Raw genomic sequence first — 16,577 nt, forward strand, 5'->3', positions numbered from 1 at the left:
TGACTTACATGAATATTGATAGAAGTACACTATAATGCTAACAATCACTACTAGGAGTACTTTGGGCTCTGTATAAATATATCTAAACTGAAATCCTTGTTAAGCTATAATTACTGGCACTGTACAGCTAGAATGGGAAGATGACAGGAAGTTAATTATTCCCTTGTTATTTTATTTCACAAGATATAACTCACTTAATTACCATGTATTACCAAGTTTATTGTTCATTTAACAGTGACAGGCAGGGAGATTTGTTTTCATATTAAGAGCACAAGCAATCTACAGCATCTAATGAGCATAAGCATAACATGTAACAATTATATTCTGTACATTTAATCAGATAAAAAGACAAAATCAAAAAACAATCATTCCCATTGAGACATCCTAGAGCCTAAACTGTTCTGTTCCAGGAGGTCAGACATAGCCAACTCCATTGAAACTCACACTTAGTGACTTATTGTTAAATAACTGAATATACACTGAATATTGTAAAAAACAAAACAAAGCAAAAACAAATAAAGCATCACCGTGTAATACATGAGCCTGGGATTCAGTGTCTCACTAGATTTTACTACTTTATAAATCACAGAGCTATAATAGGCTCAGGGTTTTCCTCTTCTGCATTCTCTATCAGTTTATTGGTATCGACCACATCAGGTTGGGATCGTTCTCTGTCGAAGTAGAGCGGATTGTCAAAGGTGGGTAAGGTGGGACGGGGAGCCTTCTTGTAGACGAAAAATCCAAAGGCTATCAGCGCAGAAGTGACGGCAATTATCAGCACGACTATCAAACTGGTGTGGACACGACTGTGAGCATCTCTTTTCTGGGTTCTGCACACATTTCATCAAAGAAGATATCAGTCAAACAATTTTATTTTCCGTTACATATTTTTGAAACCTGTCAATGTTACATTACTGTAATGTTTTTTTTCCAATAATAATAATAATGATCAAATACTCAACGAAGACTTACCAGGATTTGCTCCTGGATCTGAAGGCATCACTGTTGGGGGGGGGGGGGGGAAGGAAAATGTCTCATATCATTATTCTCTTTTATGTAATATAATGTGTAATATTATGCCAAATTCTGAAAAGAAACATTTAAATGACATGGTTAAGTGATCTTACCTTTGGGTGTTTCGCAGACGTATGATCTGTCGTGCCATCTGCGCCCCGTCTTCCAAGCCCCGTCCGAGGTGGCCACCTCTGCGTAGTCATTATCATTGTCGTCTGCAGCCCAGTTAGTGTAGTCCATCACAGTTGTATCCAACCACATCCATGTTCCTGGGGCCAAACGGACAATTATTGTATCACTACAGGGGGAAATCTGGTAAACACTATATTTGGTGAATTCAAGCTAGAATTGTTCATTTGGAAGATTTTTTTTAAATGTTTCGTTTGTTTTAATTTAATCTCGTAAAAAAAGAGAGAGCACCAATCATTTTCAAATACATGCATGGCGAAAATACATATAACACTATTGCAATTCATTTTTCAAACATTATTCCTTTGACCGACAGGTGGCAGCACTGCGCAAAGATACGCAACAATGCACCATCAAAGCTTTTTGTTAAGGTTTCCACAAGTTCAGTTTCAAGAGGAAGAAAATGTATTAAACAGGTTAGATCCGACGGATACACGCAATGCATTTTAGTGAAGAATAATGAATTAACTTTAAGTACAGTTTTTCTTTGAAATAAAATGTGTATAGGTACAAAGAGTGTAGTCGTACCTTTATGAGTTTTATACAAGCCGATCCAGAAAGCGGTGTGGCTATCTTGAAACATTTTCACATTGTTTTGAATGAATTGTTGCTCATCTGGATCTTCGATACTAGCCAGGACTCCACCTTCAGAACAACATAACAGAACCGGTTATAACAATTACCTAAACCCTATTGCTAGTTGTGGTTTGGTCACATTTACTGACCCGTAGAATAACATTAACATGTCCGAATAAAACAAAAAATATTAGGGCTAGGTATAAAATTATTCTCTGCAGGATGTGTCTCTTACCATGCCTGACACAGCTGCTAGCTGCATCTGCCCATTCAATTTCCTCTGTTATAAACAAATAACAATGACTCTTGTATGGCAGCCAGGTAAAACTCTGGTGGTACTCCTCATTTGTCTCGTCAGGGCAAATCCCTGGGAAGTTGGTTGACTCTGTTGGTGCTACATCTGTGATTGATAGAGAAAGTATTGTTTATGTTCAAGGAAATCACAACTGGCTCCTAAAATGATAAGATGATATATGCTCTATGGTATTGCGACCAGTGTCTGCCACAGAAAACCAGCTTACTGTATGTAGAACAATACGATACAATATGTCAATTATCTCTTACATTCTCACAAAAATCAACAAAAATATAATTTGACAATTTGACGAGTTAGCTCTTCCAGACATTTAAATGAAAGAAAATCTACAATTAAATAAAAAGGATAAAAATAGACCTCCTGTTACCTATAAAGTCACATTAACGATGTTTAGGCCCTGTTCAATGTAAAGGAAGGACTTGCACATGGACAAAGACATGCTATTGGAGTTATCGTTGATGTTATGCATCCATATCATGTTTCATTACACCCTTACTTGACACTATCTATTTACGTTCGTACCTGTAGACCTCATGCAAACACTGTTCATGGTCTGGTTGCAGAAAGCAGTCTCCCATTTTCCATCCACATTAAGGAACACACATGGCCTGTTCCTGCTTGGTTCCCCTTCAGCCCAGCCTGCATTCTTCAGGTGCCAGCCATCAATATACCTAAAATACCCATGTGTCTGAAAACCAGAATGGATCAAATCAACATTTTAATTTGGCATGCATTGTCAATGGCTTTTTGAAATGCAATTTTGTGCCAAATAGATTAAACAATTGTACACTTTGTTGTTTCCTCATGGCTAAAATCTTATAATTATCTATAGTAAATCAGTTATAAAAAAAAAAACGGTGAAACTCTGAAACTAGCCCATAGGAGTTGTTTCTACAGTAATGTTGAGCTTTCTGCAGCTATGTACCTGATTCTTGTTCAGTCCAATCCAAAGAGGGGCTTTGAGTTGCATAGCCTGCAGCTCCACATGGGCCTGCGTCCACTCGGTCCGCAGGCTAGCCAGGTTTGCTTTTTCCTTTTCACATAGCTTCTTTGCATTCTCCCAGGTCAGATTGTTAGTCACAACTCTGATGCTGTCATTTCCCAGATTTACATAGATGTTAGAAATGTCTGGGTCTGGTTGGGCCGGGATATTTGGGTCTGTTGAGAGGAAGACAATCGTTTTTTTATGTTTTCTTATTTTTACAGACATCTTATTGCTACGTAAACTGTTAATTTGACTGCAAACACTTTCTCAAATCATCTTTACTCTACTACAGAGAATGCACAATGATGTTTGGGCTATATAATGCGGTACCCTAGTTACTTAATTCAAGACATGCATACATCACCTATCATTTTAAAAAGAGAACAAGTATAAACTCACCAAGATTTTGAAGACAGACAAATCCATTGGTGTCATTGCAGCCCTTGACAAGCCATTTCCCGGTACCAAGATCAGGACTCCTTGTCATCATAACACAATGTTCCTGTTTAAGTATATTAGGAGTGGGAAGTCAAACATCTTTACAGTATGACATTCAAATGTAAAACTAATTCTGAATCATGGTTTGAAATTGCAGCAGTCGTGATTGATTGATTGATTGACCTTTATCTGGTGTTGAAAACTAAAAAGACTGATATTTAACTTTAAACAAGCAGTTAAAATGTTACCTCATCCCATCTTTTATAAAAGGTCCCCGGACGACGTCGGTGTTTCTACAGAGCAGAACAAGATAAAAAATATTTCAAACACTTTTTCCATCTAGACAGCAACTCAACAACAAGTTTGTAGATTGTGTGTACTTACAGAATAGCCCCAGTTGGTGTATAGCCTTGTTTTGCCATCAGTCCAGAAAAACCCGTCTTGTTTCAAACTATTCAAACCAATCCACAGGTCTGTGGTTGATATTTCAGCCATTTTAGTAGTCAAAAATGCTGTAAATGTAAATGGTAGAAATTAAGTCGTTATAACCTTTTTTGGTTTATGACACATTGCTCATTTTTTTAAGATTGTGATTAAATTAGATTTAAATCAGTTAGAAGACACCATATAAACGACATCTCAAATATTAGCCTGTTAAATTTGTGCAGTTGTTTTAAGGTTAAGCAGGAACGTTCCCTTTCTGTATTTAGATCATACTCATGATTATGTTACATGATGATAATTAAAACAATAGGAATAAATGTGGAACAAACCTTGCACACGCCTTGTGGAAATTGACGCTAAATTGCCTCTCATGGTAATGCACTGTCTCCTTGCATCCTCCCAGGTGGCCACTCGACTACTAATAATACTGTAACACTATAAATGAGGAATAAAATATGGATTATTTCCCCTCTACAACCAAAAACCATTTTGTATTTAAGCTTCAAGGCCATCTGATATGACCTTCAAAACAAATCAGTCCCATGAGACAAAGAACATCTAAATGCTAAATAACTGAGATTAAAAAAGTGGTATTGTAAGATTTGTGCTGAAGATGTTAACATAATTTAGCAGTTGTTTTTCACCTTTGAGTCAAATTTGGTCCATTTGAGTGGACAGCCACCTTTAGGAGGGACTTTGGGGGCGGCAGTGCTGTTGACGGGTGGAGAGCCTCCTCGTTTACAGATGGATCGTTGCTCCTGGCCACAATTAACAGTACGCCAGAAGCCTGTAAAGTCAGCAGAGATATGATCAGTAACATTTCACCAGCAACATTTTACTTAATCTAATCTTATTTAGAACATCTTGTCTCTTTATCATCGTTCAATTTGAATTTACTCACCCATGTAATAAGTCATAGTAACACAGCTATCATCAAAGGAATTATCATGTGGTTGATTTTCATCCCAACTTTGAAACCCCACTGGCGAATTATCCATCCACCTTAAACCACACACAGTTACGTCAATTACAATGTGTAATCAAGCAAAGAATAGGAGTTTCACATGATATACTGTAACCCAAATTATATACTATCAACCATTTTTCCATGGTTCATAAACCACAGAAAAATTAAATATAGAGGTCAAAATGACACTAAAATCAAGAAAAGTTATGCACGAAGTCCAACTGAAGCGTTACAATTACTTAAAACGGCAAACAGGAAGGTTAGGAAAAGTGGAATAATTGTTGCTATACACATGCATGGTTGAGGATGACATAATGTAAGTTATGCACAATAAAATGCACATAGTATTATCAGCAATAGGCAACAAAGATTGCCCTAACCACTTTAGATCAAATCATTGTATTTCATTTTTTTTTTTTTGTGACCAACTTTTTATTGTTTTTTTTTTTGCCCTCACAAAAAGGGTATTTCATTTTATATAATTTTAAATTTATACTCACCAAAATGAACTATCAAGATCGACTGACAAACCTATATAATAGGACCCATAGCTTCTGGAAATCTGCAAGCACACAAACACGCAACCTTTAAGACCCCTTCTAGTTATAAAAGGTTCTTCTAATATGGGTACACTTTCAAGGTGTAAGAAAAACACACACACGAAGACCCCTACCTGTTTCCATAGGAAGACATTTTCGTCTTTGCTGTTGATGGATACCAAGTCCCCATGCCTCTGCTGACAGAAGAGACGAGCATCCTCCATGGACATTACCATTCCGTTCACATAATACTGACTCCCTCTCCACACAAGCCAGCCGTCAGATGTCGTGTTAAATTCTACAAAGGTTTTAGAAAGATATTGACAATTTTCAATGTATTTTCTTTTTCAAGTTTTCCTTTCTTTTTTTTCGTTCTAGCCAATCTTTAACACTCCTCATCTGAAAGTTGACAAAACATCAAAGTGAATGAGTTTTGGTCCATTATATGGCCTATCCCAAGTGTGCCTTCATTTTTTTTTTTTAAAGATATATTGGTTTAGGACAATTCTAAACTACTTAATTAAGAAAAAGTCATATTTAAAGATGTGCCATTGGTCTTTCACTTGGTTTTCATGACCCTTTAATATATTTGTATGTTCACATTTCAATAAGATGTGTTACATTTTGGGTTTTAGCATCTGAAACAGCCAATTGTAAGACTTTCGTGATCATTATATATACTAATCATAATTGTGAAATGTTAAGCTAGTACTTGAACACATCAAAAAGTGTTACATGTGACTGAAGTAATACTCTGTCTAAACAGCTATGTCTAAATGTGTTGCACTTGTTTCTATCCCCATGGGTGTGTGTTTGGTTATACAAAGTCACTTACCCACCACAGTATTATTTGGAGGTGGCTTTGGTGTCATTCCTGTAAGGCCACAAAATAATGTCAATTTCATGCAGAAGAAAGCAAAAACATCTCCCATCCTCCAGGCACTTGTCTTTGAGTCTTTTCTTACTTTTTGATAATGTTAATCAGAAAGGGTAACACGCCATCTTGCCTAGTTTTATTATCTGATTGAATATAAGAGAAGTTAAATGTAAGATAAATAATTTGTGTAATTATTAAAGACATGTCTTAAACCCTGTCGTTGTAAAAGTATTTCAGAATAATAAATACTATATTTAACCTGGAAAATGTGTGATAGTTTCATCATGAATGAAAAAATATAAATAAAATACATTATTTATATAAACATAAGAAATAAGAATGTGCAAAAAAACATAATTTAAAAATAAGAATTAAAACTAAAATGGTCCAATGAAGACAAAATAAAATATAAATACATATCAAGTCAGTTTTTCCTAAAAAAACTTCTTAAAAGAAAAGCATTAACTACACTTTTTTTAAACCGTACCTGCGCGGATCTGACACATCCAGTCATTGTACACTTCACAGTTCACATCATTCCAAGACCCGGACTCATCCCAGTTGTGAATCTTGAACTCAACACAAGATTCATCATTGTTGTGATTATTGGGCTCTCCTTCCTGCCAGTGTAGGAAGTTTACCTGTGAACGAAAATACATATTTACAGGATTGAGTGATTTTGATGATCAGATTAGTTGGAAAAAGTAAAACACAGTCAACTAACCGGTGATCCATCACTCCATGTAAAACCAGAGACAGGGTCAGGAATACGAAGTCCAATCCAGGCTTTTCCGTTTCTGCAGTACAAATATTATCAAATGGTTTATCTATCCATATTATTAGCAGGGGTGCCGTAAGGGGGTGAAAAGTTAGGACGATGCTAAGGGCCCGTGACTGACAGGGGTCCAAACAATTGTAGAACATTAAGAAAAAAATGTTTAAGTAACCAATGTGATATCTTTTCATGGGGCTCAAAATCCCTGGCGGCACCCCTGATTATTAGTATTATTATTATATTGACTACTGTTACCCCGTATGACGTAATTGAAGAGATGAAGACTACAAAAAAAAGTACTCAAGCAAATTAACAGATCTCAATTGCAGGGTGAACATCTTATTCTATTATTGTACTTATTCAGTGTAAGTTTTGTGTCTTTTTTAATTATTTTTCTTTCAAAGGGATCGAATACCACACTGTATATTAATCCTTGTCAATTTTTAAGTAATAGTTCAAACAGGCTCATACCGTGCCCCAACCAGCTCAGCTGAGCTGTGGATGCTGAGCAGGTCTCCTCCGATGGCCCTGCAATAATCCCTGGCCTCAAACCAGGTCTTCTCATTTGCACGAGGGCCTGTGAAAAACTGAGCACAAGAGGTAAAACCTGATTAAAGTAAACCAGATAATGTTTATTTGATATTTGTATTTTTTTAACAAAAAAATTGGAAATAAATTATTTGTGACCTGTGACATTGGCCCACACAAACAGTAATGTTTCTCGCCACTTGGGGCAGCAGAAACAAGTCGTTTACACAACACCGACATACAGTACAGTATCATCTCCTTTTAGTTCATATGGCAAACTTGTTAGCAAACAGTTATTCAATTGGAGGTGGGTTCCTCTCTATCTGGCGATTGTAAGCCCAATATTTACTCTCTTTAGCTCTGTTTTTGGTCCCTTCTAACTCCTGAGGTCATTAATATGTGGATGATTAACTAATAAACCAGTGCAAACCCATGTATACATCACAGGAGAAACTATACTGTGTATATGTAATGTGGCAACATATATAGAAATGCTTGATTGTTGGTCAGCACCATTAAAACATTTTGGTTTCAATTTAAGTTGCAACTCTGTACAAAATTATTGTTTAGATAACTGTAACAAAGAAATCATAATTTCAGTGCCAAGTACTTGCTATAACTCCACTGATCTGCATTTATAACTTTGGACAGATAGTTTAAGCGTCTGATTACCAACCCAGTCATTTTGGCCAATATTAAACGTGTGCTCATGATGATGATCGGATTGGCCCTAGAAACAACAGCTAACATACAATAGTAGTAGTTTAAAGTTTGGTTATATTTTTGAATTAATTACTTTGATGGTAAATGTGAAAGGACAGTCATCTTTTTCTGTTGGTATCAGCTTGTTTTATTTGCGTTGACCGCTGGTTGTACCTTTGAACAGAAGTTTCTTGTTCCAATTCGATTCCAACCCTCCTCACACTTAGGAGGACTTTGAGTGGGTGGTACAGGGGTTAAAACTGCCCCCTGTGCCAGACGTTTGCAGATGTATTTCTCCGTATTGGTGCAGGGCAGCAGATCCCAGAGTCCAGACAATATCCCAGTTGTGATGGCAACACAGCCTTTTTCGTAACCTTGATTTGGGTATAAATATGTTATTGTTAATCGAGGAGCTACTGGTATTGCCTCCTTTTTTAAAGATACAATTGCATCTTTCACCCTACCTGGCATTTGAGCGTTCCAGTGAGTAAACTTCACCGTGTCGGAGTTGGTCCACACAAATTGATCAATGTTTTTCAGGTTTGAGAGGCCGAGCCAGAAGTATTTCTCTGGCCTCAACCCAACCAAACTGACGAGGTAGGCATTATCCACTCTGAAAGTAGTTACACAAGTAGATGGACTTTTAGTTTTTGTTTAATCCAAATGTGTGAAATATAGTGTATGGCACTTGCACATAGTCATCTCATCTCTAATACAAACATAAGGGGTCTTACCCATTGGAAACATCTACTAAGTAGGAGCTTGAGGTCGTGCAGGCATTTTTCGCTTCATCAAACGTCTTTGTCTCCGTTCCTATGAAGTAGCAATAGGACCCATGTCTTTTCCAACCCTGTAGGACACCGAGCACTAATTAGATCTCCAGAGTTGTGATTTTAAAATGCTACATATCCATTTTGTACAAAAAAGACATTTATCTGCATTGGTTCAGTATACATGAGAGAGATAATAAGCTGACCTACATCTGAACGTGATATATAGCCAGTAACTATTCAAAGGTAATTTCTGTCTTATTAATCACGCACTTTGATACTATATTATGAATTCATATTATATGCTTATAGAACTCTTTCCTCTACAACATGTACTCACAGCTTCGCAGCCAATGTCCACTTCTACTTCTACCGGGCTGGTTTCTGAGGAGCTTTGCTTCATGCAGATAAAACCATGTTTATCTCCACAATAGTTATCCGCCCAGTTAGCATTCTGCAAGAAAACAAACAACTGTAAAAATGATGCATACATGTGAATCCAATATACTGGATGGATTGACTACAACACTCATTCATAATGGGACATTTATAATGCTTATTCTTTATCTTATACGACAGACAACAGATTTGTTCTTGTAATATAGAATGTGGTTCTATATGTAATATTGTCTGCACTACGAGTAAATGTATCTTATGTTATGACAATGACAATGTTACTGAATGTCACAAACAATAATAAATATATGCGAGTACTTACGAACTACGTTCATAGCTTCCAACAAAATAAAATAATTGATGAATTTGACCCTAAGCTCTAAATTTGTTTCGTCGACCAGGATCAAATCTGTCTTTACAAACGAAAATGCATCTGAATATTTATTGTACAAATCAATAGAGCTTTTCTAAAGTTCCATACAACCAAGGTGTTATCTGACCTTTCCCCGTGTGTGACCTGTATGGATTTAGTGGTATTGAATGGGAATAGGATGGATACAATAATAAAAACAGTCATATCCACATGGTGCTCCTTACATCTCCCTTAATCAGAACGCAGTTGACTGTATCTGCGGAAACAGTAGGTTTCCCAAACTCCCAGCTGGTGTAACTGACGGTGGAGTGGTCGCTCCATCCAAATAGCCCCTCTGTCGTCCTGTCGTTCAGCCCAATCCAAAGCTCATCAGTGAGTCCTGCAAACGTGGGCAGTAAAGAATATACAATATCTCATGTCAACCATTGGCAAAAATCATATTATATTATATGTTCTTCAACTATAATAGTGGACGTTTTGTTGATGTGAACATTGGTAAGAAATAAGCAATTGTAGACATCAGTAAATCTGTCAGCAAGTATTGTGTACTTTCTACTTTAGGTGATACATTTTTTCTCAGTATTTGTTTCTTTAATATACTGTATTCTACAGTCTCCCCTATCGATTTACTCTGCTGTTAACTCTGTAAAATGCTAACTTTGTCTTCTGCAGACCCCTTAACAGTCAACAAACATTGAAATATATTAATAATTATCCCATTTTGAGATTGCGTCAATTAACAATGTTTCCGACATGATTATAAGTGCATCGTTAGTTATCTCATGAATAAATAACTAATCCAAATACATTTTACTGTATTTTTTAATTCTTGCATGTCATGGAGATCAACATTTTATGATGTTTAAGTCTGAGTGAGCTCATGTCAAATAAAAAATAGATTAGGTTTTGAAATCAATCCACAGCATAAAAAAGACGTTAAGAAGTTAGACTGTCGTGTCAACCCGTACCATATCCAAGTTGCGAGAGGATAAAGCTTTGGTCCTCCACGTTGCGGATGCTCGCTAGATCCCCTCCTTCACTACGACAATCTCTCTGAGCATCAGTCCACATTAGAGCTGTCCGCTTAAGGTGGAAGCAGTGTCCATTGTAGGGAATCCAAGGGTCTGGACAAGATCCTTGCTCAACTGATGAGAAAAGGAACAAAAGGGGATGAATGACTGATACCAACAAGGAAACACAGTAAAGTAGCTATGGGAAGGTAGAATATGTTTATTTACTTTGTGGAGGAGTTGGGGGGGCCCCGGGTTTGTAGCAGACGTAGCCCAGTTTCTTGGCGCAGGATGAACTTTGCCAGGTGTGCTGCCCAGCAGAGTCAAGAAATGCACAGTTGTGTCCTGGATTAGGAAGTGGATTACCTAAAAGAAGATGATGATTTAACATGAGATTCCTTTCTTTATGAGTGGAGATTAAAATACACGGACTAAACTGACTAACACAGCCTGGTTTCTTGTTTCTCTAGATATCATAAGGTATAACACATCTTGCAATCCTGTCCAATAATATCCCTTATTTAAATGAGGAAGCTATGGGATCTTATCAAGGGAAAAGGGATATTAATTTAGGGACAGGATGACTGGAAAATGTGTTGTTTTTTGTGCATGTTTCATTATTAGAAAAAAAGGAAATTAGCTGATTGTTGCCGGCATTGAAACAGCAACATTGACAAGGATTTAGCTGCTTAATGCTTCATCATGATGCAAGCTAATTGCTAACGGAGTCGGTTTAGTGCTGTGCAGGTAGTTTACAGTTTACAGTTTTTCACTAAAAAACACAATGGTGCGTGTCATGAGAGTGAAGCATAACAATAAAATATTAGGCTCTAAAACCAAAACAATAAGCTGAACAGTCAGTTAGAGGAACTTTGGAAGATCATGTTCTGGCGTGCAGACTTACCTGCAGACCATCGCAGATAACAGAAGGGCTTCGAATCCGTCCATTGCCAGCCATGATCTTGGTCAAGGACCAGCCCGATCCACAGTTTATGTTTCCCTGATCCTATTAGTGCTGTGTGTTAATGTGTGTTTGAGAGGGAGAAAAAAGGGAAAAGGACAGAGTAAAGAAATTGTTCCTCTTTTGCACATTGTTCCTCTTTTGCACGCTTTATAACAAGTCAGCAAAAAGCAGAATTCAAAGTCACACAAGGGAAAGCTTAAAAAATGAACCATGTCCTTTAAGAGTGTCAGGATTAGAGAAAAACAGTGCATATTAGTATATCTAATGGGGTGTGATACAAATATAATAAATAAACTGAGAGTGACTGGGAGCTAGTTTCAACGAGACCTACAGATTTGCAACCAAAGTGCAGAGGCTTCATATCACTCCTGTAAAAATGGATTGCACAATTTCCTCTGTGTCACAGTGTTACAATGACCCTTGGACCAACATTAGGCTGATCATAATGTTCTGCAGGCCTTTTTTCCTAGAACTACTGGTTACTGGTAGTCATTGTATCACTGTCATTTGAAGTGAATTTTGTTTTTTCCAGGGACTGCAGAGGAAAAATAGCCTGTTGGCTAACTCTGGCGCATTTACAGAAATGTTAATCAATGTGCACTGTCCCTGTCAAATAAATAATAAAATAAATAAACTTGCTTCTTGTTTTCCCCCTAAACAAAACAACAACATGCCTGACATGTGCAATTGAATAAAACAATTTCAGTGGTTTGAAAAGTAAATGTCATTTGGAAAAACGTATTTTCAAACAAAATCTTAAGATTCCAAACTTACAGAGTATCTTACTGAAACAAATACTGGCCATGTTTTCCTTACTTAGAATAGATGCATTAAACATCATTTTAAATATCAATTTTTAAAATGGTGCTAGACTGTATCTCAAAAAGTTGAACATGTTAAGATCATTTAAGGGCTTTTTGATTCAACAACAGACCATTTAACCCATGTGAGATGATACATGTACAAAGTGACCACTCTATGGTGGGTCAGTATGCATCTGCACCATCCACCAGGTGGTGTCTTACCTGAGACAAACGCCTGCTCGTGAGGGTCTGTGATGCTGACCAGTTTTGCCGCCTGCTGTTTGCAGCTGGCTTCAGCCTGGGCCCAAGTCAGAACCGACTGTTTGTTGATCTGGTAAACTGCTCCTGTGACAATGTTCTTCTCCCAGTGTTCATTGGCTGTTCATCAACACAGTAACATAAACAAGTAAATACTGAATTCATTCAAACAACAATTCATCTCTTTTTAACCTAAAATTGAGCTCTCACATTGCATGCTTTGTGTTTAGCATCAGGGTATGTTGATTAAACTAGATCAACTCGTAAACAATATCATGTAATACGTTCTCTGATACCAAAATGAATCTGCCTAAAGATGCATGAAATGTTGAAGATGAAATGCAGTACTCACAATTAGTTGGGCAGTATCCCCACCGTTCATGTTCATATTTTGTTTCAACTGCACACCATTGACGCTTTACAGAGGAGTCGTATGTAGTGCAGTCTCCAAACCACCGGTCTTTGTACATGAAGGGAAACATGCAGACCTTCCCAAACGCATTGCCTTCAATGGTGTAAAGTTCTAAAAGGGAATCAAGAGGTTGATCAAATGAAATCGTCTTCTCTTCACTCAATTTACTTCAGTCAATCACAGCCAAACTCCAGTGAGAAGAAACACGTGGCATCGTTCTACTTTACTATACATCGACTGACACACATATGCATGATTTTTACTGGGTATTGTGTTGTTTATTATAGGGTTTGGCTGGTCAGTGTTCATACTGTACCTCTGTATGTTCTTGAACAAGCACCGCTGGCTGTCCCTGTGATGGTGAGCTGGTTATTGGGCCCGACAGTTCTGGAGAGAGCAATTGAATCATCCGGTTTGACTTCAATGTAGAGCAATTGGCCTTTGAGGGCAAGCAGTGTTTCATTCTTGCATTCCCACTTTTGCAGGTCACTGTCGTTACAATCGTAGAGGCTCACTTCACTCCCCACACTTTTGCCCTGAGCACCAAGGCACTTTTTGGTTGAGGTAACAAAAAGACGATCACCAGTCGTCCAGCGCACTTCAAGGCAGCGGATTGATCTTTTCACCAAACACGTAGAAGTGGCTTTGTTAGTGAGTGCAAATGGGGAATCTGCAGAGAGATGTGAAAACAGGCACAAGCATTAACTTCAAAGCTGGTCAAAGAACTTGTTTTTTTCCAAATTGGAAATACTAACAAGTAAAAAGCTTCATAAAAAATAATTAATTGGAGACTTCTTCTTTTCAACTTGAGCTCCTCTCTCTTCAAAACATGTTATTATGTAAGACTACAGATGCCATCAGAGCCTCCTTAACACTGTCAGCTGTAATCTCAACAAATACTTTTAATGGGTTTTAGCATTAGTTTTGGGAAGGCAGTGGCGCAGTGGACTAGTGTGTTGGTGTTCGGATCAGGGGAGCACAGGTTCAAACCCCACTGCAGTCAGCATGTCCTTGTGTCCCTGAAGACACTTCACCCCAAATTGCTCCTGTGGGGATTGCCCACAGTATTGAGTATGTAAGTTGCTTTGGATAAAAGCGTCTAACAAGTAACATGTAATGTTTTAACTCGTCGCGAAGCAGATGAAAAAACGATTAAATTAAACTAATTTTCAGTAAAACAAACGTACGAAGGTTGCTAATCTTTACATCCGTACAAAGACACACGTTGACAGCTCACAGATGTCAACAATATAAAGAAAGAATAAGTAAGTCCTCACATACAGTTGAGTGCATACTTTACCATTTCTCATTGAACATTGAGATGTTGTGATGAAAACCAAAAAGGCTGCTAGCGTTATCCTCCGGGTCATCATTCTCCTGATAAGTCTCAGAGCCGCAGACATTGTCCACGCATTGCAAGCAGAGGACTTATGAGCATGTACATAAAAGGGAGGGAATCTTAATACTACTGTCACTGTCAGCTTTTTTCCTGCTTCTGCACATTTCAACATTTTGCTACTGGTAAAAAAGGGGGGTTGGGAGGGAAGTAGGGGCAACATTCAGAAAACACACAAACACATGCACACACACACACACACACACACACACACACACACACAGTCTTGCTTGCACGGATCTCAAACTCCAGAAATCGCAAAATGTGGCCCCATTTACTTCCTGTCGTGGAAGAAAATGATGTGTAAGAGATTTATGCTAAACATGACTCATCAATGTCGGGGGTCTGTGGTCTGGTGCAGCTTCCACCATCAAAGACTTTATTACACCTCCATGGTTTCTGCCATTTAGGACCTGTCCCTCTGTGTCACTTTCATTGCCTTTTAATGGGAATGAAATGTATATCTGTAAACGATAAAGAAAAAAACATATTAGGAGATGATACGTTTGCAGGATTATAGCTGAAAGTATCCAGTGTCTCTGTTGATAGCATGACTGAATACGTAAACTTTCTGTGTACCTGGTCTGCCCTGCGGATAAACAAGCGAAACTGGTTCCAAATATGTTATTGTTGAACATTCAACATGAATCTAAAAAAAAGGTACCAATAAAAAAAGTACCAATTTCTACTGACAACTTGTATCCCTCAAACAATCTCTGAGCATAGTATCGCAGTCTTTTGCAATATTTATCGCACAAATTGAATTTACCATGACAATGATGACGATGAATGTTGGGCAGCAATACTCTTTTTTTCATAATACTGTTGCAATGGTTAAGCCAGTGTATCTGTGTCATTAAAATATAAACTAAAAAACGTTTGTAATCATAAACAACTGGTTAGCTAAATGATAGCAACAACTTAATTCTACCTTTCACCACCCTACTGACCTTCCAGCTGTCATACCAAACAATGAGCTGACTTTTACATGTGAAGTGTGTATGCCTGCTTAAAGTCACTATTTGACTGTATTTTCTAAACACTAGAAGTTTTATTATAGCTATAAAGAGGCACACGATTACTTGTAAAGTTATCAGAGCAGAGATATATTGCACTTTTGCTGATGAAGAGAAAAAATGTGCATCCTGAATGTAGCAACACAATATCCTGTTTAGTGGCAGAGGCCTTCAGATGTTGAGGTCTGTTCTCCAAACGTGCCTCAACATATATCATAGCATTTTATATTTTCACTTCCTCTTTGGTTATTCTCCTTTTTTCAGGACTGTGCTGAAATATGAACCTTTGTGACTGCAGTGATTTTTTTACAAGGCTTACAAGTAGGACTAGTGCAATTGTATTCTGCATTATACTCACATTTGTAATTAACAATGGCTTTTTGTGGCAAAAAAAAGAAAACATGTGCATCGAACATTGTAAACGATGTAGAAGGTTAAGACATATTTGTTTGAAGTGGAAAGAGAAAGATTATGTTTATGGGATAGAAAGTAAAGTGGCAACCTTGGATGTTGTTTCTTCAAGAAGCTTCATCTGCACATTTAACCAAATGTCTATCAAATATTGCTTACCTCCACCAAGGAGATTATGTTGTTGGTTTGGTTTTGTGTTTTCAAGTAAAAAAAAATATTCTTGCCTGATTTCCATGACATTTGGTGGAAGGGTGAAAAGAAAAAAAAAAAAAACATTACATTTGAAATACATTGCCTTCAAGTCGGCAGTGTGTTTTTATCAATGTCCTTTTAATGAGGTTTTTAAGCCTGTGCTTACTAAAGTACTTTTCTACATGGCTTATAAACACAGTTTAAATTAATTGCTCTTTCCCTCTCA

At 37.4% G+C, this 16,577-nt stretch overlaps 1 protein-coding gene across 1 annotated transcript; it reads right to left on the reverse strand.

Annotated features, from left to right (window-relative positions):
• Nucleotides 1-704: 704 nt before the first annotated feature.
• Nucleotides 705-14,785, reverse strand: LOC307018998 (macrophage mannose receptor 1-like). The gene is made up of 30 exons (XM_079649593.1): nt 14,637-14,785; nt 13,653-14,006; nt 13,277-13,447; nt 12,889-13,044; nt 11,804-11,914; nt 11,128-11,265; nt 10,858-11,034; nt 10,114-10,268; nt 9,461-9,574; nt 9,085-9,200; nt 8,815-8,963; nt 8,525-8,724; nt 7,592-7,707; nt 7,070-7,142; nt 6,833-6,986; nt 6,304-6,342; nt 5,603-5,766; nt 5,430-5,491; nt 4,864-4,964; nt 4,607-4,749; nt 4,292-4,397; nt 3,903-4,030; nt 3,767-3,811; nt 3,480-3,582; nt 3,021-3,253; nt 2,618-2,783; nt 2,015-2,179; nt 1,732-1,848; nt 1,128-1,283; nt 705-1,002 (listed from the first exon to the last, which is right to left on the reverse strand). The coding sequence occupies exons 1-30, from the start codon at nt 14,737-14,739 to the stop codon at nt 950-952; spliced, it is 4,068 nt and encodes a 1,355-aa protein (XP_079505719.1). The 5' UTR covers nt 14,740-14,785; the 3' UTR covers nt 705-949.
• Between the last annotated feature and the right edge of the window lie 1,792 nt (nt 14,786-16,577).

The sequence above is a fragment of the Notothenia rossii genome (genome assembly GCF_949606895.1).
Source record: "Notothenia rossii genome assembly, chromosome: 9".
In the NCBI taxonomy this organism is placed as follows: domain Eukaryota; kingdom Metazoa; phylum Chordata; class Actinopteri; order Perciformes; family Nototheniidae; genus Notothenia; species Notothenia rossii.

Bases quoted from the DNA above. Each gene is read 5' to 3' on its own strand.
- LOC307018998 (XM_079649593.1), bottom strand. From the start codon at position 14,739: ATGTCTGCGGCTCTGAGACTTATCAGGAGAATGATGACCCGGAGGATA. The intron at 6,987-7,069 runs GTTAGTTGACTG...TTTCGTTCACAG, and splicing joins CATGGAGTGATGGATCACCG to GTAAACTTCCTACACTGGCA. The intron at 5,767-6,303 runs GTAAGTGACTTT...AAACCTTTGTAG, and splicing joins TCCAAATAATACTGTGGTGG to AATTTAACACGACATCTGAC.